Source organism: Leucopleurus acutus, assembly GCF_964270905.1.
Source record: "Leucopleurus acutus genome assembly, chromosome: 4".
Classification (NCBI taxonomy): domain Eukaryota; kingdom Metazoa; phylum Chordata; class Mammalia; order Artiodactyla; family Delphinidae; genus Leucopleurus; species Leucopleurus acutus.
The window spans coordinates 63,929,923-63,951,606 of NC_139146.1; the positions used below are offsets into that span (position 1 = coordinate 63,929,923).

General features: G+C 41.9%; 1 protein-coding gene across 1 annotated transcript in view; it reads left to right on the plus strand.

Annotated features, from left to right (window-relative positions):
• Nucleotides 1-17,509, plus strand: part of KLB (klotho beta) — a 35,171-nt gene extending 17,662 nt beyond the window's left edge. The window contains exons 2-5 of the mRNA XM_082838835.1: nucleotides 2,593-3,103; nucleotides 5,913-6,181; nucleotides 12,650-13,793; nucleotides 16,691-17,509. Coding sequence (XP_082694961.1) covers nucleotides 2,593-3,103; nucleotides 5,913-6,181; nucleotides 12,650-13,793; nucleotides 16,691-17,073 — 2,307 coding nt within the window. The 3' untranslated portion in view covers nucleotides 17,074-17,509. The remainder of the gene's footprint in view (nucleotides 1-2,592; nucleotides 3,104-5,912; nucleotides 6,182-12,649; nucleotides 13,794-16,690) is intronic.
• The last annotated feature ends 4,175 nt before the right edge of the window (nucleotides 17,510-21,684 follow it).

A 21,684-nucleotide genomic window follows, 5' to 3' on the forward strand; every position in this document is an offset into this window, starting at 1 on the left:
AGGACTGGTTTATTACATTTATACTAATTTCATCTCACTCTCCCTTTAGTGTCTGATGGCATCATATTCACAAGGCAGCTAGTTTATGGCTCAGAATCTTACGTGTGTTTAGTGCTTCACAGTTTACACATAAGAGGTACACACCCACCCTAAAGAGGCGTACTGATCACTCACTGCGGCTTTTATGGTTGAAAGCGCTGAGGCTACCAAGGGATTAAGTGACCGCTTAGAATAAAGCAAAGAATGCCTCCCTGTGAATTCTAGTAATGCATGATTACTTTTGTTTCAAATCAGGAAAAATGCAGTTAAGAGTTTCTGCTGTGTATACACTACCAAATGTAAAATAGATAGCTAGTGGGAAGCAGCCGCATAGCGCAGGGAGATCAGCTCAGTGCTTTGTGACCACCTAGAGGGGTGGGATAGGGAAGGTGGGAGGGAGACACAAGAGGGAGGGGATATGGGGATATATGTATATGTATAGCTGATTCACTTTGTTATACAGCAGAAACTAACACACCATTGTAAAGCAATTATACTCTAATAAATGTGTTAAAAAAAAAAAAAGACTTTCTGCTATGATTCCAGCCCCAGAAAAGTCCAGAAAGAGCTGCTGAGACCACTTAAGGTGGAATCTGCCCTGGGCTGCCCTGAGATTCCTTTCAGAAGCTGGAACCTAGGGGTGGAGGCAGGGGAGGAGGCTACAGCCTGAACACTTTTCTGAGAAGGACATTCGTAAGGATCTTTGGGAACATTTGGGTGCTAAGTGGTTCCAGGATCTTCCAATGAAAATGGAGTAAGAACAGGTAGATAGAGGTAATACCTTGAGGCATCTACTTCTTCAGAAAATCTTTCATGGAATTATTTAAATTAGCTATTCTTGCATAAAACAAGGAGACACCAGTTTTGGAATCCTCAGCCCTTAAATTAATGTCTATCTTTCCCCACCTAACAGAGTTCATGGAACATTTTTAATGTCCACAGGATCTATTAAGTTTGAGCCATTGCTTGTATTTTTTTGTTTTTGACCTTCAAAAAGGCACTTTTGGATAATTCAGCCCAATATAAAACATCTTCAATGAGCAAAAGGAAAGTTAAAGAACAAGACTGAAAGCAGACTTTGTGGGTTAAAAACAGTAAGGGTTTGTGCCCTTATTTTAGAAACACCCAAGTAGAGGAGAAATTAGCAGTCCTGGGAAGAGCCATTAAGAGACAAGCAAGTCAGGTGCTGAGAGGAGGAGAGGCAGATACATAAAGGAGCAAACTCTGGCTGGCCAGGCAGGAAGGAGACCTTGCACATTTAACTGGCCTTGAGTCCTTAACTGGAGTCCTCAAGTTAAGAACCATACAGCTAGCTCATGGTTCTTTACTGAACCATGCCTCTGCCTTAATTTAGTGTCTTATTTTATTCAGTTTTATATGTTTCTCTTTCATACATTTTAGTTTTATTTTCCCATTAAGATTATTGGCTCCTGAGAGCAAATCCCTGCACCATTTATTTCAGCCTCTCAGGGCAGGGCAAGACAGGCATTGAGTCAGCGCTCAGTAAGTACCTAGTAAATAGACTGGAAACTGATCGTGAGGCTCTGTTTTTTTTTGTTTTTTTAACATCTTTATTGTGGTATAATTGCTTTACAATGGTGTGTTAGTTTCTGCTTTATAACAAAGTGAATCAGTTATACATATACCTATGTTCCCATATCTCTTCCCAGGGTGTTTTAAGTGAATGCAACAGGAAATGTAAATTCCAGGGGGACCAATAATAATAACATCCATCTTTAGGCAGTAGCTCCTAGGTGCTCTATTCTATGCTACATATTTAATATGTACATTAGCTCTACATCTAACAACAACTTTACAAAGGGTATTATTATTTTTAACTTCCTTTTACAGCTGAGGATACGAAGAGATTTCAGACAGGTTAAGTGCCTTATCTAAGGCTACTATAGTTAATACCTGAACTTCAAGCCCAACTGTGCTGATGCCAAATCCTACACTATTTCCACTGGTTTTCTGAGTTGTGCCATGCCTGCCACCCTTTTATAATAATAGTAATAATAGCTAAGGCTTATATAGAGCTATACTGTGTGCCAGCCACCATTCTAGAGTGCGTTAATTCATTCAATCCTTACAACAAGCCTAGGAGGTGAGCTCTATTATTATCCATTTACAGAATATAGAAATTGTATTATCCTGGACTTCTAAGTTAGGGCCAAAAGAAGACTCTGTAGAACAATGAAAGAGCACTGCTCTGAGTCTTTCTATGCAGAGGAAGAAACCCTATAATCCACATAGTGTCTCACCTGTACCCAGCCCCGAGAGAGCCCGGAAGGGAGCCAGGGAGAGGAGAAGTAAGATGGAGCTGGGACAAGAGCTCTCTGCCTGCCTCTCGGTAATCCTATAGGGGAGGCTTTAGGTTGGAAGCACAGGGGAAGTGAACAGAGAGCAGACTTTGCGGTCATCAGGGTTCCCTGGCAGCTTTCCCCTGCAGCACCCGACGCTTCACTAATTTGTCCACAAGAAGACCTTCTATCAGCCAAGTCACAACCCTTTGAGTAAGGACAGTAAAGATTAACAATATTTTCTTGTTCTTAGGCTCATTCGAAAGTTTGGCATAACTACAATAGAAATTTCCGCCCACATCAGAAGGGTCTGTTATCAATCACGTTGGGATCCCACTGGATTGAACCAAACAGATCAGAAAACACAATGGATATACTCAAGTGCCAACAATCCATGGTTTCTGTGCTCGGGTGGTTTGCCAACCCTATCCACGGGGATGGTAACTATCCAGAGGTGATGAAAAAGAAGTTGTTCTCCATTCTACCCCTTTTCTCTGAAGCAGAGAAGAATGAGGTGAGGGGCACAGCTGACTTCTTTGCCTTTTCCTTTGGACCCAACAATTTCAAGCCCTACAACACCATGGCTAAAATGGGACAAAATGTGTCCCTCAATTTAAGAGACGTGCTGAACTGGATTAAACTGGAATATGGCAATCCCCGAATCCTGATCACCGAGAATGGCTGGTTCACAGACAGTCATGTGAAAACAGAGGATACCACAGCCATCTACATGATGAAGAACTTCCTCAACCAGGTTCTCCAAGGTTGGTTGCACATTAGCTCAAAACAACTGTCTTGAATACTTATGCTATAGGGTATTTAAAGTCACCTTTGAATATATGATTATTGTTGTTCCGGTCATTGTTGGACTTCTCTATTTTCCAATGTTGACAGAATTTTTTAACGTGACTCTCGTCCTTTTTTCTTTATAAATGTATGTATTTATTTATTTTTGGCTGCATTGGGTCTTCATTGCTGCGCATGAGCTTTTCCCTAGCTGCGGCGAGCGGGGGCTACTCCTCGTTGCGGCGCGCGGGCTTCTCATTGCGGTGGCTTCTCTTGTTGCGGAGCATAGGCTCTAGGCACGCGGGCTTCAGTAGTTGTGGCACGGTGACACGTGGGCTCAGTAGTTGTGGCTCGCGGGCTCTAGAGCCAGGCTCAGTAGTTGTGGCGCACGGGCTTAGTTGCTCTGTGGCATGTGGGATCCTCCCGGTCCAGGGATCAAACCCACGTCCCCTGCATTGGCAGGTGGATTCTTAACCACTGCGCCCCCAGAGAAGTCCCACTCTCGTGTCCTTTTAAATAAAGGTTTGAAAACAATAATTTTAGACTGTAGATACATCCTTAATTGGCAACAGGATGCTGTTTCATTCCTTTTAAAAGGACATAATGCTAAAGGAGACATGTCAAAAGTTTTCTAACAGTAGGACTTTAGTCTAAGATGCTGAAAGCTTCTTTTGATTGTGCTCCTTTTACTCTACTACATGACTCAATGACGAAAAGTCTGAAGACAATGAATGAGCCATGAATGGCTAAGGTGAGCAACTTCTATTGTTCTTGGATATTTCTCTAACCCCTGCCCATCCCCTCATTCCTTTTCCTTTACTCAGGTAGTGACATCTGCAGGTGGCTGACTGAAATAATGGAGCAGAGGACAAGCTCGAATTACGATGTTCTGTCTCCTACAGAGTTGGGCTCCATTTCTCTCCTATATAAAGGAATTCTCAGTGGATCTTTCTACAACTCTGTAGCTCTCTTTAGAAGTCACAAGCTTGGAGGGAATTCCCTTGAGGTCCAGTGGTTAGGACTCATGGCTTTCACTGCTGTGGGCCTGGGTTCGATCCCTGGTCAGGGAACTAAGATCCCGAAAGTGGCACAGCATGGCCAAAAGAAAAAAAAATGTCACAAGCTTGGAGAAAACTCCCTTGTTCTGCAGAAGAGAGTGTTCAGGGAGGGTCCTCAGAGAGAGCAAGATGTGCTGTCCCAACTTGCAGGAGGAGCACATGGAACACAGCCTTGCCCAGCCATGGGGCACATGCACATGGGGGCCTCCAGAGCAGAGGACTCTGCCCACAGGGCCTGGGCCAAATGCCAAGCACTTTGGCAAAAGTGGTGTCATTCCCCAGGCGTTACCATTCCACCACTCCTCAGGACCCTACGACACCAGAGAGACTAGAACCAGGGCCTGCTGAAACATACTTATTTCATCAGAACCCCTTTTTTTAGGCCGTGCCATGTGGCATACAGGACCCCAATTCCCCAACCAGGGATGGAACCCACGCCCCCTGCAGTGGAAGCACAGAGTGCCAACCACTGGACCACCAGGGAAGTCCCACATCAGAATCTCTTGACATCAGTTCCCTTGACATTGACTCCACCTTTTAGGAAAAGAATATCAGTGATAAAACCCCCAAAGTGCAGAAATGAGACATTACCATGAGAAAATGAAAGCTTTTAAGAAAAGAAAAATGGTTCACGATTGATTGGGGTATTTGTTGTTTTTATTGCATATTTCATTTTTATCTAGTTCCTAAAAGTTATTGAATTTAAAGCTAGAAAGTTCCTGAGAGATCATCTTTCCAAACTTCTCTATTTACAAATGAGGAAACAAGAGATCAAGAAACTTGCCCAATAGCCCCATCCCAGGAGCACAGTAGAGCAAGCCCTCTCCCCTCCTGCCCCTCGGCCCAGTCAGTTCTTGTTCTCTTACATCACTGTGCTTCTTTCTCCTCCTTAAATCTACATTCACACATGCTCATTCTCAAAGCTGATATTTCAGTCCCTGAGGATTGTTTCACAGAAGATAGTTTGTCCACAAATGTGAACCAGTCCAAGGTTGAAATGAGAAACTCTTGGTCACGAGCAGACGTCTACATTGGTCCCAAAGGGTTCTGGAAATCATCATGCCCTCTGACACAGATTTTTTTTTTTTAACTATTTTAATTCAGTATTTTACTTTTTTTTTTCTTCTTCTTATAAATCCTCAACTGCTATTTATTTATTTTTGGCTGCGTTGGGCCTTCATTGCTGCACGCAGGCTTTTTCTCGTTGCTGCGAGCGGGGGTTACTCTTCTTTGTGGTGCACAGGCTTCTCACTGCGGTGGCTTCTCTTGGTGCAGAGCACGGGCTCTAGGCACACGGCTTCAGCAGTTGTGGCCTGTGGGCTCTAGAGCGCAGACTCAGTAGTTGTGGCGCACAGGCTTAGTTGCTCCACAGCATGTGGGATCTTCCCAGACCAGGGATCGAACCCACATCCCCTGCATTGGCAGGCGGATTCTTAACCACTGTGCCACCAGGGAAGTCCTCTGACACACATTTGCACACTAAGCCTCAGGAATGTTTTAAATTTTATCCTTTAACTGTGTCATTCACTTGGGAAGACCACGATAGATGAAAATAATGGCCCCTTTTCAAATATAAAAATAAATTTTCTATTTGATATATTGGGCCTGCAAATTTAGGAAAAAGGTTGGTTTCACAATATGCTGCCCCTGGCATGTCATTAGTGAAGTGGTAAACATGAACCAGAGTGTGTAGTCCTCTGAACATCTCTGCTTTTTTCCTTCTGTGCAGCAATCAAGTTTGATGAAATACGAGTGTTTGGTTACACTGCCTGGTCCCTCCTGGATGGCTTTGAATGGCAGGATGCTTACACCACTCGCCGAGGATTATTTTATGTGGATTTTAATAGTAAACAAAAAGAAAGAAAGCCCAAGTCTTCAGCACATTACTATAAACAGATCATACAAGAAAATGGTTTCACTTTGAAAGAGTCCACACCAGATGTGCAGGGTCAGTTTCCCTGTGATTTCTCCTGGGGCGTCACTGAATCTGTCCTTAAGGTAAGTTGGCTACTTACAAATTAACTATAAAGTGGTGCAAATAGTACACAATATTTTCTTTCACTTTACTCAGTGACATCTAGGAGATAGCTGTCAGACAATATCAAATACCATGATCACCTGGAGGTTATGAGGGGAAGTTAGGGAAAGAGGAAGGAAGAGGAAGAATTCATGCTTACTGAGAGCTTTTCATACTGCCCTCAAGTTGTATACAGTCTAGAGTGAACTTACAGTCATTTTTGTGAGAGGCATTTGTTAGTAGTGTCAAAATTAAAGGAAAATAATTTGATAGATTTTTAAAAAAATTTTTTGGCTGGACTGCACAGCTTGCAGGATTTTAGTCCAGGGACTGAACCCACGCCCTCAGCAGTGAAAGCACGGAGTCCTAACCACTGGAACGCCAGGAATTCCCTAGATTTTTGTTTTGTCAAAAGCAAATTGTTAGTGGCCTTTTATTTAAGTGATTCCTCTTATTTGATAAATTTGGATTATTTGCCTTATGAAGTCTTTATACCCCAGTGGGGCCTCCTGACTTGTCTCATTCCTCACCTTCTTCAGATGTTTACTCTGATGTCACCTTCTCAATAAGGCTTCCCTCCACTCCAAAAAGCATAACTCCATCACTATCAGTGCACATTCCCCCTTCCTGCTCTATTTTCCTATATAGCATTCATCATTCTCTAGCATACTATGTACATTACACATTTCCCTTTTTTCTCCAGCTTTACTGAGATACAATTGATATACAATATTGTGTAAATTTGAGGAGTATGACTTGATACGTTTATATATTACAAAATCGTTACCACTATGGCATTAGCTATCACTTCCATACCATCACACGCAATTCCCATTTCTTTTTTTGTGGTGAGAAAATTTAAGATCTACTCTCTTAGCAACTTTCAAGTATGTAATACAATATTATTAACTATAGTCACCATACTGTACAACAGGCCCCCAGAACATGTTAATCTTATAACTGGAAGTTTGTGCCCTTCAACCGGTATCTCCCCATTTCCCCCACCCTCAGCCCCTAATAACCACTTTACACATTTTTCTTACTGATCACCTGTCTTCCTCTACAAGAATGCAAACTTTCTCCTCAAGAGGGTGGAGAGGTTTGAGGCTTTGCTGCCTGCTGTGTGCCTTACTAGAGCAATGTAAGGCACATGGCAGGTGCTCAATGCATAGTGCATGAATAAGGTCAACTTTTAGAGCCAGGTGAGCCCTTCGAAACCTCTTATTCCAAATCCTTCATTTTATAGCTGAGGAAAGTAAGACCCATCAATTAATAATTGAGACCTAAGTGACTTGCCCAAGGTAACACAAATAGTGGCAGAACGGTAGCAGGCAAACTTCAAGGCCCCAGATGCACAATGCTCTTTCCAAAATAATAATAACTATTTTTTGAAGCTCCTACTATGTACCAAGCACTTAACCGCTGTATGTATGTGCATTCTGTCTACTTAATCTTTTTTTTTAATTTAATTAATTTATTTTTGGCTGTGTTGTGTCTTCTTTGCTGCGGTCAGGCTTTCTCTAGTTGCGGTGAGCGGGGGCTACTCTTAGTTGTGGTGTGCAGGCTTCTCACTGTGGTGGCTTCTCTTTGTTGCAGAGCACAGGCTCTAGGTGTGCAGGCTCAGTAGTTGTGACACAGGGGCTTAGTTGCTCCGCGGCATGTGGGATCTTTCTGGACCAGGGCTCGAACCCATGTCCCCGGCATTGGCAGGCAGATTCTTAACCACTGCACCACCAGGGAAGTCCCTGTCTACTTAATCTTAAAACCCTCATTTTAAGAGACATAGATGTAGAGAACAAACGTATGGACACCAACGGAGGAAAGTGGCAGGGGGGTTGGTGGTGATGGGATGAATTGGGAGATTGGGATTGACATGTATACACTAATATGTATAAAATAGATAACTAATAAGAACCTGCTGTATAAAAAATAAATAAAGTAAAATTCAAGGGCTTCCCTGGTGGCGCAGTGGTTGAGAGTCCGCCTGCCGATGCAGGGGACGCGGGTTTGTGCCCCGGCCCGGGAAGATCCCACATGCCGCGGAGCGGCTGGGCCCATGAGCCATGGCTGCTGAGCCTGCGCGTCCAGAGCCTGTGCTCTGCAACGGGAGAGGCCACAACAGTGAGAGGCCCACATACTGCAAAATAAAATAAAATTAAAAAAAAAAACAAACCTCATTTTATAGGCAAAGAAACTGAAGTTTAGGTAGGTTACATAACTTGTCCGGGTTACCCAGATTTGTCTGTCTCCTGAACATTATGCTATAAGACCCCACAATACCACACTATTACCTGTATTCTAGAAGCATATGGAAAAACAAGATGTGCAAGTGATAGGACCAGACAAAAGGGCCCAAACCATTAGTGGGCAAAGTTATGAATCTCAACCCCTATCGATATTTAAATAAGACTTTAGTAAAGGCTCAGAGGTGATAAAAGGGGGAAAGATACAGAGAGTAATATAAACACAGTGACTCACCTTCAGTTTGTGTCCCCTGGAGAGCCACCTACTTACCCAGTGTCTATCTCCTCCTCCACATGGCACAGGCAGGCCATCTTTTCCATACCACTTCAAGTAGGTTTATATTTTCCAAAACTCCAGACCCAGCAAAGAGAGGCCCCAGGGGAGACAAGAGTTCCAGCCTGTACATGACCCAACCTGTAAGTTCCTGCTTCCTCTGAAGACCCATCTGTTCCCCAGTGTTTGACACTGTGAATGTCTGCCCCCTCTGAGGACCCTACTCCTATTACTCAGAGAAAGAGCTGGAAAGAGCTGATCACTTGGGTCAGGGGAAAGTAATTCTGTGATCAATCAGGCCTGGGTTTCTTGCTCACACCTGGAGCCCATCAAGGAGTCAGCGTCCCTTGAACTTAAACCAGGAGTGAGGATGAGTGGCTCGCCAAGAAAAATTAGGGTGCATTATGAAAACTCAGCCAGATGGTGTATGAAAAGATGATGGGTAGGCAAAAGAGTAGATGTTCTCTATAGGAAGACTAATAAAGTGAAAGTAATATTTTAAAAATATTGCTATGCCTACCCACGCACATCTTATTTTCCTCCAACATTATTTTCCTTCAATATTCTTTTTTTTTTTTTTTTTTTTTTTTTTGCGGTACGCGGGCCTCTCACTGTTGTGGCCTCTCCCGTTGTGGAGCACAGGCTCCAGACGTGCAGGCTCAGCTGCCATGGCTCACGGGCCCAGCCGCTCCGCGGCATGTGGGATCTACCCGGACCGCGGCACAAACCCGTGTCCCCTGCATCGGCAGGCGGACTCTTAACCACTGCGCCACCAGGGAAGCCCATGCTTCAATATTCTTCTCCAACATTTTGTTTTGAAAAATTTCAAACTAGTACAATAAACACCCATATTCCCTTCATCAAGATTGGCTGATTGTTAACATGTTGCCATGTTTGGTTTATCTCTCTCTTTCAGAACCATTAAAAAGTTGCAGACATCATTATACTTTACCCCAAAATATTTCAGCATATGTCTTCTAAGAACAGTGACATTCTCCTATCTCATACTATTATCATACTCAGGAAATTTAATATTTATTCAATATAATCCAACATATAATCCATATTCAAATTTTCCTAAATGTCCCCAAAATGTCCTTTATAGATTAAAAAACCCTTTTTTTTAAAATCATGAATAAGGAACACATATTTGTTGTTGTGTATCTTTAGCCTTTTAATTCAGAGCAATCCCCCTAATCTCTTGGTATTGACATTTTTGAAGAGTTCAGGCCAGTTGCTTGTAGAGTGTTTCATGGATTTCTCTGTTTCTTTATTAGATTAGTTAAGCATTTCTGGAAATAATACTACATAGATGATGTTGTGTATTTCCCATACATCAAATTAGGAGGCACATAAAATCAGTTTGTTTCATTACTGAAGACATTAGTTGAAGTAACAGTCACAGATTTCTTGGTTAAGGTGGCATTTGCCAGATCTCTTAACTGAAAAGTAGCTTTTCCATTTGTAATTAAGAATTAATCTGATGGTGATACTTTGAGACCATATAAATATCCTGTTCCCCAACAACATTTAACCAATGGTCTTAACATTGATACAATAACCTTGCCTGAATTAATGATTACTTTGTAGATTGCAAAATGGTGAATTTCTAATTAGATTATTCCTTCTATATTTATTAGGTGAATTCTTTTAAATTCAATGTGTTGTAATTCATTGTTGTCATTGTTTCATTGGGCCTTTTGCTACTCAAATTTTCTCAAATTTGGCCAATGGGACTCTTTGAAGCTGCTCCTGTGTCTTTTTGACATTTCCCTTTTAGGTTTTAAGCACTTCCTTATTTTTCTGGCACAAGATGTACCAGCATCACTTCATTCTTTTCCTGCCCCAGACCTGGAAAAAGCCATTACTCCAAAAACCCCAGGATCCTTTTAGTGGAAAATAGAACTTTAGAACCAAGCTCTGGGAGCCAGGGTTGAGATCAGGGTGCAATACTTTAACTATATCTATTGGCAGATTAATCACACACTGGCTAAGACTAATGCTTTCTGGATATTTTTAAAAGTAAGACAGATTTGGGGAATTCCCTAGCAGTCCAGTGGTTAGGAGTCAGCGCTTTCACTGCCGTGGCCCGGTTCAGTCCCACATCAGGGAACTAAGATCCTGCAAACCGTGCCTTGGCCAAAAAAAAAAAAAGTAAGATTTTTCATTTGATCTTGCCTTACCTTATGGCAGGATTTCCCTTTGTAAATACCCTTTCAATATCATGATGCTCTGCGATTTCAAAACACTGGAACTGACCATCTAGGCTAGGAGGGTTTTACTCAAATAATTATATACAGATTTACCTTAATGCTCACATGATCAATGTTCTCTCAGTTTAATGTTCTAGATAACTGGCTGGCAGATGGCAAGTGGGAATGATATGATTTTGTAATTAGACTATGAAAGATGACACACGAGAGAACAATTAAGAGGGAAAATATTTACCAAAGGTTAATTACCCATTTATTTCAGGTGTATTTAAATTCAGTCATGGGAAGAAAAAGCACTTTAATACAAGTTCAGAACTTTTACTTTTTTTAATTAAGCTTGAATTTGGATGTTTTTCTTAAGCCCTTTTCTGTTTTAGTTTAGACTCAAGGGCCTAGCTGGCAATTATTGCAAGGAAAACTAAACCCAAGTTATAAGTACCTTGTTTGTAGAGTGCTTTAGAGTTGACAGAGCAGTTGCCCAGATCACACCTGTGAGGTGCGTGAGATTGCTCTGTCACTATACAGAGTTGCCAAGCCTTGAGTTTTAAAGGGACAGAATTAGAACAGGAATCCAGGGCTCTCTCCCTGCTGGAGGGGCAGGGAATGGGACGCCATCAGATCCAAGAGTCAACTTGGGAGCTTCTCACGGTTATTTTAGGGTCCTCTCTTTTCATAGTTCAAGTACCTTATGTAAGGAGGGCGTTGAGTATTCTCCCTTTAGATGAATAAATGCTTTGTTCTCACAGGCACATGGGTGGGGGAGAAACAGAATGATGCACATGTGATATCACTGGGACTTTTCAAACAAGGTGCATTAGAGAGATGCCTTCAGCAAATGCAAGGGGTCATTCCCCACCCTGTCCCACTGTCCTCTTTTAGGAAACGTGGCTGGGGTCAACCAGTCCCCTCTAAACCCAAGTGCCTATCTCAGTGAAATCCTCGACAACTGGAATGTTAACTTTGCCTTCAATTTATGGCAGGGTTTGGAAGGTCTATCTTTTGTGACTCCTTTTAACTGAGAGGACTAAGCCAATTTCCTGATGCATTTGACCAGAATCACATGAGAGACCCCTACTACATTACTGTGTTTTTAGGACCGACAAACTGGAAAACAGCTTCTCAGTGTTTTCTTTTTTTTTAATTAATTAATTATGGCTGTGTTGGGTCTTTGTTGCTGCACATGGGCTTTCTCTAGTTGCCGCGAGCAGGGGCTACTCTTCGTTGCGGTGCGCGGGCTTCTCATTGCGGTGGCTTCTCTTATTGCAGAGCATGGGCTCTAGGTGAGCAGGCTCAGTAGTTGTGGTGCACAGGCTACGTTGCTCTGCAGCATGTGGGATCTTCCCGGACCAGGGCTCAAACCTACGTCCCCTGCCTTGGCAGGCAGATTCTTAACCTCTGTGCCACCAGCAAAGTCCCTCCTCAGTGTTTTCTGAAAGACAACTTGTTTTCCAAGGCAAGCCCTGGGTGTAGTTCCTTCTCTACGTTTTCTGGTCTCCCTAGTAAATTTCAAGGGCTGAGAGGGAGGACAACCCATCAGGCCTTTTTTCTGACATCGCCAGAATAGCAGGAAGACATATGTTGTTATGAAGGACATGTGCATCATTTATTTTCTCTGTTGTCAGTGAGAGGCAAAATAAGATCAGGCTCTTCTTCTCAGAGGATGTATGCCAAGTCTGTCTGCCAGGGTGTGCTTTACCTGAATGTGCTTGTTTTTCACAGCCAGAGTCGGTGGCTTCCTCCCCACAGTTCAGCGATCCTCACCTGTATGTATGGAATGTGACAGGCAACAGACTGTTGCACCGAGTGGAAGGAGTGAGGCTGAAAACACGACCAGCTCAATGCACGGATTTTGTCAGTGTCAAAAGACAGCTTGAGATGTTGGCAAGAATGAAAGTCACCCACTACAGGTTTGCTCTGGACTGGCCCTCAATCCTTCCCACTGGCAACCTGTCCACGGTTAACCGACAGGCTCTGAGGTACTACAGGTGTGTGGTCAGTGAGGGACTAAAGCTCAACATCTCCTCAATGGTCACGTTGTACTATCCAACCCACGCCCACCTAGGCCTCCCCGCACCTCTGCTGCACAGCGGAGGGTGGCTGAACCGGTCAACCACAAAGGCCTTCCAGGACTATGCCGACCTGTGCTTCCAGGAGCTGGGGGACCTCGTGAAGCTCTGGATCACCATCAACGAGCCTAACCGGCTGAGTGACATCTATGACCGCTCTAGTAATGACACCTACTGGGCAGCCCACCACCTGATGATCGCCCACGCCCTGGCCTGGCACCTCTACGACCAGCAGTACAGGCCTGCACAGCGTGGGGTTGTGTCGCTGTCTCTCCACTCGGACTGGGCCGAACCCGCCAATCCCTATGCGGACTCGCACTGGAAGGCGGCCGAGCGCTTCCTCCAGTTCGAAATCGCCTGGTTCGCAGAACCCCTCTTCAAGACTGGGGACTACCCGTTGGCCATGAGGGAGTACATCACCTCCAAGAATAGGCAAGGGCTCACGCGCTCCGCACTGCCTCAGTTCACCGAGGAGGAAAGGAGGCTGGTCAAGGGCACTGCAGACTTCTACGCCCTGAACCACTTCACCACCAGGTTCGTGATGCACGAGCGGCAGAATGGCAGCAACTACGACGCGGACAGGGACATCCAGTTTCTGCAGGACATCACCTGCCTGAGCTCCCCCACCCGCCTGGCCGTGATACCCTGGGGAGGGCGCAAGGTGCTGAAGTGGATCCGGAGGAACTATGGAGACGTGGATGTTTACATCACGGCCAGTGGCATCGACGACCAGTCTCTGGAAAATGATGAACTCCGAAAATACTACTTAGAGAAATACATTCAGGAGGCTTTGAAAGGTGAGGTTCGGGGGCTATTTCAGATACAGTGAAGTATGACATTCCCAGATAATATGAACAGAAGAATGAGGGGAATAGGCTCATTAATGACAGACAGTGTCAGCTCATTATGGGAAATTTGGCAAGTACAGAAAAATATTTTTTAAAACCTGAAATCTTACACCCCCGAAAAAAGTGCCTAGGCTCGTGCTGACTAGATATCATTAATACAATTGAGCTCATACTACAATATAGTCTTGTAGCCAACTTTTTTCCTAATATCACATTATAAATGTGTTGTCATTAAAAGTTCCTTGTTAACATTATTTTAATCGTTGCTTAATATCTCATTATAGGGACATATCTCAGTGTACTTAGCCACCTCTCTCATGTTTGATACTTAGGTGTTTCTTCAACTACTAAAAAATAGGTATCTTTGTATATAAATTTTTGTCTTCATTTCTAATGATCTCCTTGGGATGGATTCTCCAACATGGAATTATTGGATCATATATTATAAACAGCAGTGTTTGAGTGCTTATCTCACATACTCCTCCCAGCATCAGTTAATATCACATTTTTTAAAAATATTATTTTTAAATGTTCATGATCAATTTGTTGAAGCTGCAAAAGTTCCTAGAAATTTATTCATTTATTTGACAAATACTTATTGAGTACCCAGTATGGGCAAAAACTGGTCTGGGCAAAAACTATTCTGGGCACTATGCCACCACTGAACAAAAATAAAGATTACTGTCCTTTATGGAGCCTGTATTTTTCTGGAGTAAGAGTCAACAAACAAGTATAAGATATAGCATGTCAGGGGTGAAAAGGTCTGTGGAGAAAAAACAGCAGAGAAGAGGGTGCCTCAGGGTGGGAGACAGGAGAGTTGTTACAATTCTAAATAGAGTGGCTTGGGAACCTCAAAGATCCTCAAAGAGAAGTGAGGCAGCAAACTGATAGTTAAGGAAGTGTTCAGGTAAGAGAAGCGCAAATGCAAAAGCCCTGATGTTGGAGCATGCCTGGCCTATTTGAGGATCAGGAAAGAGGTCAGGATAGTTAGAAAATAATGAGCAAGGGGGAAAGTAACTGAAGATGAGGTCAAGGAGGTAAGGGAAGAGGCAAATCAGGTAGGGCTTAGTAGGCCACTGTAAGAACTGTGGCTCTGAGTGAAATAGGAAGACTAGGAGATTTTAAACAGAAGGGTGATATGCTCCAACTCACACTTTAAAAGAATTACTCTGGTTACTCTTTGTGAATACACTGTAAAGGAGCAAGAATTGAAACAGGGAGAATTGCACTGGTCTGGGTAAGGATAACAGTGGATTGATCAGGCTATTAAGAGTGGAAATGGTGAGAATTGGCCAGGTTCTGGATGTATTTTGAAGGCAGTCAAACAGGATTGGATGTGGGTATGAGAGAAGAAAGATGATTCCAACATTTTGGCTTGGGTAACTAAAAGGGTGAGTGGCCATTTATCAGGTTGGGGAACAGGTTTTTGGAGATGAGTTGTTTGTTGTGCAAAGGTTAAGTCTGAGATGTCTCTTAGACACCCAATTAGAGATGTCAAGTAGGCTAACAGATAGGAACCTCAGGTTCAGAGGAGAGGTCTGGGGCTGAGACACAAATTTGGGAATCAAGAGCAAATGGATGTATTTAAAACAATAAAGCTGAAGGAGATCACTAAGAAAGCAAGCATAGAGAAGAGGGCTGAGCCCTGAGAAATCAGTATAAAAAAAAAAAAGACTAAACAGGAGCCAATACTGTAAAAGATAACTAGAGGAGGACGTGCAATCAAGGGAGGTTGTTGTTTTTGCTTATTAAGATACCAAAGTTATAGCATATTTATATAGAAATGATCCAGTAGTGAGGGAAAATACATGAGAAAACAGAAAGAACAATGGAGCGATGTCCTTGAGTAGACGAGAATAAACTTAGTGAATGTTTAAGTGGAGAAGTCAGCTTCCTCCAGGAGCATGAATAGGTCATCCATAGTAACAGGAGAGAAAGCAGAATACCAGTGCAGATGCCAGTAGGTGGGTAGATGTGATTATAGGAGACTGAAGCTCTCCTGAGAGCTTTAGCTCAGCAGAAGTAGGGAGGAAGGTCATCACTTCAAAGCAAGGATGACAGAGTAGGGTCTATCAGTTTGAGGACAGAAAGGTGTGAAAAAGTTGAGGAGAGGGCTTCACTGGTGGCACAGTGGTTAAGAATCCGCCTGCCAATGCAGGAGAGACTGCACCTTCATGGTCCGGGAAGATCCCACATGCCGCGGACCAACTAAGCCCGTGTGCCACAACTACTGCGCCTGTGCTCTAGAGCCTGCGAGCCACAACTACTGAAGCCCGCGTGCCTAGAGCTCGTGCTCAAGAGAAGCCACTGCAATGAGCACAGGCACCACAACGAAGAGTAGCCCCCACTCACCACAACTAGAGAAAGCCCACGCGCCGCAAAGACCCAACACAGCCAAAAATAAAAATAAATATATTTATTTAAAAAAAGTTGAGGAGAGCTAGAGTAAATGGCTGGGGAAACCAAGTGTAGTTATTGGGCAGCACAAAGGGCACATCTGAGATTTAATATCAGGCCAAATAGGCAAGATTTTTCTGCTTTTGACACTAGGAACAAAAGTAACAGTAAGTCCTTTGAGCTTCATGGCTCCAATTCTTAAATCTGCTTTTCCTCCAGGTGTTTTTGTATTATTATAGATCAAAGTTTTACTTCAAATTTCTTTTTAAAGTTATAGCATTACACATATTTTCATCTTAAGATCATAAAAGAATGTCAAAAAAACCTTTAATGAAAATCACATTTTATGGGCATGAGTTTCAGATTGTTTCAATGAAAACTAAATTCTTATTCAAAGACATTTTATAGTCCACTTATGATTAATAATGTTCATTTCTGATATTTTTCAGCATACTTGATTGATAAAATCAAAATCAAAGGCTATTATGTATTCAAACTGACTGAAGAAAAATCTAGACCCAGATTTGGATTCTTCACATCTGATTTCAAAGCTAAATCCTCAATCCAGTTTTACAACGAACTGATCAGCAACAATGGTTTCCTTTCTAAGAACAGTAGTCCTAGATGCAGTCAGACTCAAAGAAACACAGAGTGTATTGTCTGCTTACTTCTTGTACAGAAGAAACCACTGATATTCTTTGGATGTTGTTTCTTCTCCACCCTGCTTCTACTTTTATCAATTACCGTTTTTCATAAGCGAAAGAGAAGAAAATTTTGGAAAGCAAAGAACTTACAACACATACCATTAAAAAAAGGCCATGAGAGTTCTTAGCTAAGCTGATCCTACCATATTTCTGTCTGCATGATGGAAAAGTTTAAAAAATTCACTCCAGTTCCATACACTGGTAACTTACAGAAGATACACCTATACTGTAGAAAAACAAGTTTTGAGATATTAGTGATAGCCAAGGTAATGACAATAAATGTCTCCGCTATGTGGTTCAAATTTTCCCTTATGTGTTAACATCAGTGAATTCAGTTCTTGGATCTAAGGTAAAGGCTTCCCTAGAAGGTAAGGTATGAGGATTATCTGATACATTGTTTCATGGAGTTTGATGAGCTGTTTCCTATCATTATTCTACAGTTTTTTCCTAGGAATACCAATAGCTACTTATGATAAAAGAAATTGTTTTGAAAAAAGTGCAACTTTGTTAACTCCATAGCAGAGATTTAACTCTTAACACAGGATAGTCGGTGATAAATTCTGTCACTTCTAACAAGGTGCTTTCCCCTTTGGTGAGGGTGTTTCTCAAATGGAAAGAAAAAATAGGGTAAGTAGTGCTTGTGTATAGCCAGTTACAATACAGACTGTAGCACATCAATCCCTTAGTTTTTCTCAATAAAAATTAAATTAAGCACTCACAAAACATCTAATTTTGTGAGGTCTTTTTCCAAATGACTTTTAAAAAATAACATTTAATTTCCAAAACTCATCTTACGTTAAATATCAGATGACTAAGATTAAAAAGAGAGCTTCCCTGGTGGCGCAGTGGTTGAGAGTCCACCTGCCGATGCAGGGGACACGGGTTCGGGACACGGGTTCGTGCCCCGGTCCGGGAAGATCCCACGTGCCGCAGAGCGGCTGGGCCCGTGAGCCATGGCCGCTGAGCCTGCGCGTCCAGAGCCTGTGCTCCGCAACGGGGGAGGCCACAACAGTGAGAGGCCCGCGTACTGTGCAAAAAAAACCCAGCTGGACCCAACTGCCTGTGATGACAGGGAAGTCACTCAACCTCACCGTACACGTACAGCAACTTCTTTAGACAAATTGACATTATTCTTCACTTGAATTTTCTGAGGTGACAAGATGTATCATACTTAGGAAAATTAAAACATTCTAAAAAGATGAAAAGTTTTAAATTATCAAGTTACCAAAGGACCATTTATCCCGTAAGACTTGCTCTCTCCCCTGAAGTGCTTCACTGTTCTGACACATGCACAGAGAGACCTGTAGACTGCAGCCATTTCTGGACCTCTCAACTGTGTCTCTTTGGACACAATTCAGAACGTTGGTGGTCTGCATAAGTGGAAACTATTCTTACATTGCAACTTTTGAAACTAGGATTAAGCAAATTCTTAAACCTGAATTTGCAGTTTGACTTTCTTGAACTCTATGCTTAATATTCATTCACTGTATTCTCAATGTTGGAAGAAAACCTGAATCTAAACCCATTTATACACATTCTTTCTTTAAGTGAGTCAGTATTTAAATAACTAACCATTGTCTACTCTCCTGGAATTTTGACTTTAAGAGTCAAAGGAGGGACCTCCCTGGTGGTGCAGTGGTGAAGAATCCACCTGCCAATGCAGGGGACACAGGCTCAAGCCCTGGTCTGGGAAGATCCCACATGCTGCAGAGCAACTAAGCTCGTGTGCCACAATTACTGAGCCTGCCTTCTAAAGCCCTTGTGCCTAGAGCCTGTGCTCCGCAACAAGAGAAGCCACTGCAACGAGAAGCCCGAGCACCACAACAAAGAGTAGGCCCCGTCGCAACTAGAGGAAGCCCGCGCGTAACAAAAGACCCAATGCAGCCAAAAAATGAATTTTTAAAAAAGGAGCAAACACTCATTTAAAAAAAAATGAAGACTAAACGCAGCCCAAAATAAGTAAATATAAATAAATCTTAAAAAAAAGTCAAAGGAAAGCTCTTATTTCCTACATAACTGAGATACTAGTTGATAACAGCATTGTTTCAAAGATACAAATAACAATTGGTCAATTCAAACAAATGCAAAAGTGATGAGACATCAATTTGCTATCTCTGGCTGGCCAAATTCAAATAGTAAAATTTGGCAGATGTGTTCTTCTATTCTCCTTGTTCCAACTGCACCCCTCCTTCAAACTTAGCAGATTTTAGGTTATGCAAGGAATTTTTTGTATTTTCTTTTTGAGAACCACTTAGTTATTGGCCTTGAGGCTATACACAATTACAATAACTAGTCAATTATTTTAATTTTATGGATTATCAGTTGAGCAACTCATCAACTCTTTAACCTCTAACATCCAAGGTTTTGAAAAAGAAATGCATATTCAGTCATAGGAATAACAAAGCTTTAGAATTAAGATTTTGCTTTTATGGTCTCTACTTTGTGTTTTGACTAAAGTATCTTGTATTCATTGTTTGTAACTCCACTAAACAGCATTATTTTATGTCTTTACATTTAGTGCTTAAGCTTGACTTGTGACCCCCTTTTTTAAACTTGTTGCCTTGCCATAAATTCTTGCAAATAGTAAAGTCCCTAACCCAATGCTTACCCTCTTCCCTTTTTTGGCCACTTGGGAATTATTTTACTTTTTTTTTTTGGCCACACCATATGGGAATTAGTTCCCTGACCAGGGATCAAACCCACCACCCCCTGAAGTGGAAGTGCAGTCTTAACCACTGGTTTAAGCCATCATCATACGAAAGTCCCTAGGTAAACATTAGAACTGGCTCATGATCAATTATATTTACTATTCAGGTTTTTCTTAAACTCATTTTAAAATCATAAAGGGTCAATTAGGAACTGTTGATAGCTTTTGACAGGGTAAGATCTTTAAATTTAAGCTTTTCTGAGACTTGGAAAAAAATCATCTTAAAATGTAGTTTGTGTTACTTTGTATATTGTTACATTGCTGTTGTATTCAATGTAACCTTTCACTAAAAAGTCTGATACATATGGAAATATCACAACTATGGTGTTTAAAGAGCCTCTGGAAAATGAGGTCAGTACATTGTGACTAGGTGTTTAATTCTCGATGTAATTTATTCCAAATAAACCAGTTTATGCTGATTATTTATATTCAACTAACAATCTGGTCAGTTTTAAGAACTGTGGAATGTGAATGGGTTTGGTGCTATAACTGGGTTGTGCCCCAACACTGCCTCCCCCATCCTCCCAAACCGTGTGCCAACTGGGTAACTTACTCCTGAGTATGTTTTCTGATTATACAACGTGGACTCCTACACCTCAAAACTGAAAAAACACACATGTGCTTATCCATAGTGAACACAGAAAACGTGGAGGTCTTCCCTGGGGAGAACTAGACTTTCATTTACCACACCCAAATTACTGAATGGAAATAACCCCTTAGCTACAACCAGACTGCAATAGTAATGCTGTGAAGGTCTCACACCACCCACTTCACTCTTGGAGAGCATCACACTTACTCCCACAGCTGCTACTACCGCCTATATGCTGACACTCTTCAACAGTAACACCTCTCTATCCCTCTGCAATGTTGCCACTTGGAAATTACTTCCTCAACCCTCAAATTCTGTCAACACCTTCCAAAACATCTTTCTAGTCCCATTACTATTACTGAATCTGCATAACTTGAATATGCCTGGCAATCTGGGAACCATTCACTCAGCAAACAGCTAAATGCCAGACATTTTTCCAGGTTCTTTACTTGGAATATCCCAGTGTAGAAAAGATAGAAAAGACCACATCCTCATGAAGGTCAGACTCTAGCAGGAAAAAAGCATACAATCAATACATAACAAAGTAAACTATTAATATTACATTATAAATACAATGGACAAAAACAAGTTTAGCACAGCAAGGGTATGCTAGGATGGGCATAAGGAATGAGCACAATTAATAGGAGGGTCAACGTAGGCTTCACTGAAAACACTGGACTATAGACTTCAAGATAACCTGTCACTCCAAAGGGAAAGACAACTTGAAGGCTTTAAGGCAGTGGTATTGAGCAGCAGGAAGGTCAGCTCAGTCAGTGTGGTCAGAAAGGTTATGAGAGAGTTTGAAAAATGCATTCTGGCTACTACTGAGAACAGATGGGGGAGGGAGGAGCAAGGGTGGATCAGTTTAAAGGGTTTGGCTTCATCTTCTAATTGTGAAAAATTTCAAAACTTTATGCAAATAGGAATAGTATAATGAATCCCCATCATTCAGCTTCAACAAATATCAATGTATTGAAACCCTAGACCTAGAACCCCATCCAATGCCTACCCCAAACCTCATCTAAAATATTTCAAAGCCAAACTTGCATTTACAATTTCATCCATTTCTTAAATACTTAACCATTGTTATCAAACCAAAGATTATTAACTCAATATAAAAATTAATTTCATTTATCTAAATGAAGATCTTTTAAGATCCTTATGCTCCAAATGGGTTTTATTTTTCCTTGCTTAGGCCCTGAACATACCTTACTTTGAAGGCACAGCCCACAGATTTTTCTAACAGACTAGACACACAGGATGTTAGAGAAATCAAACTTGAATGTTAAGTTTTGCCTGAGAAATCAGAAAGTTGGAGTTTCTATCAAGGAAGAGATTTAGAGGCAATCCTATTGAGTTAAGATAGTCTAGTACAGTAGTGCACCTAAAGCATGACACATGGAATGAAGAGACTATGGAAGGGTTGTAAGTTTTTTTTAGATA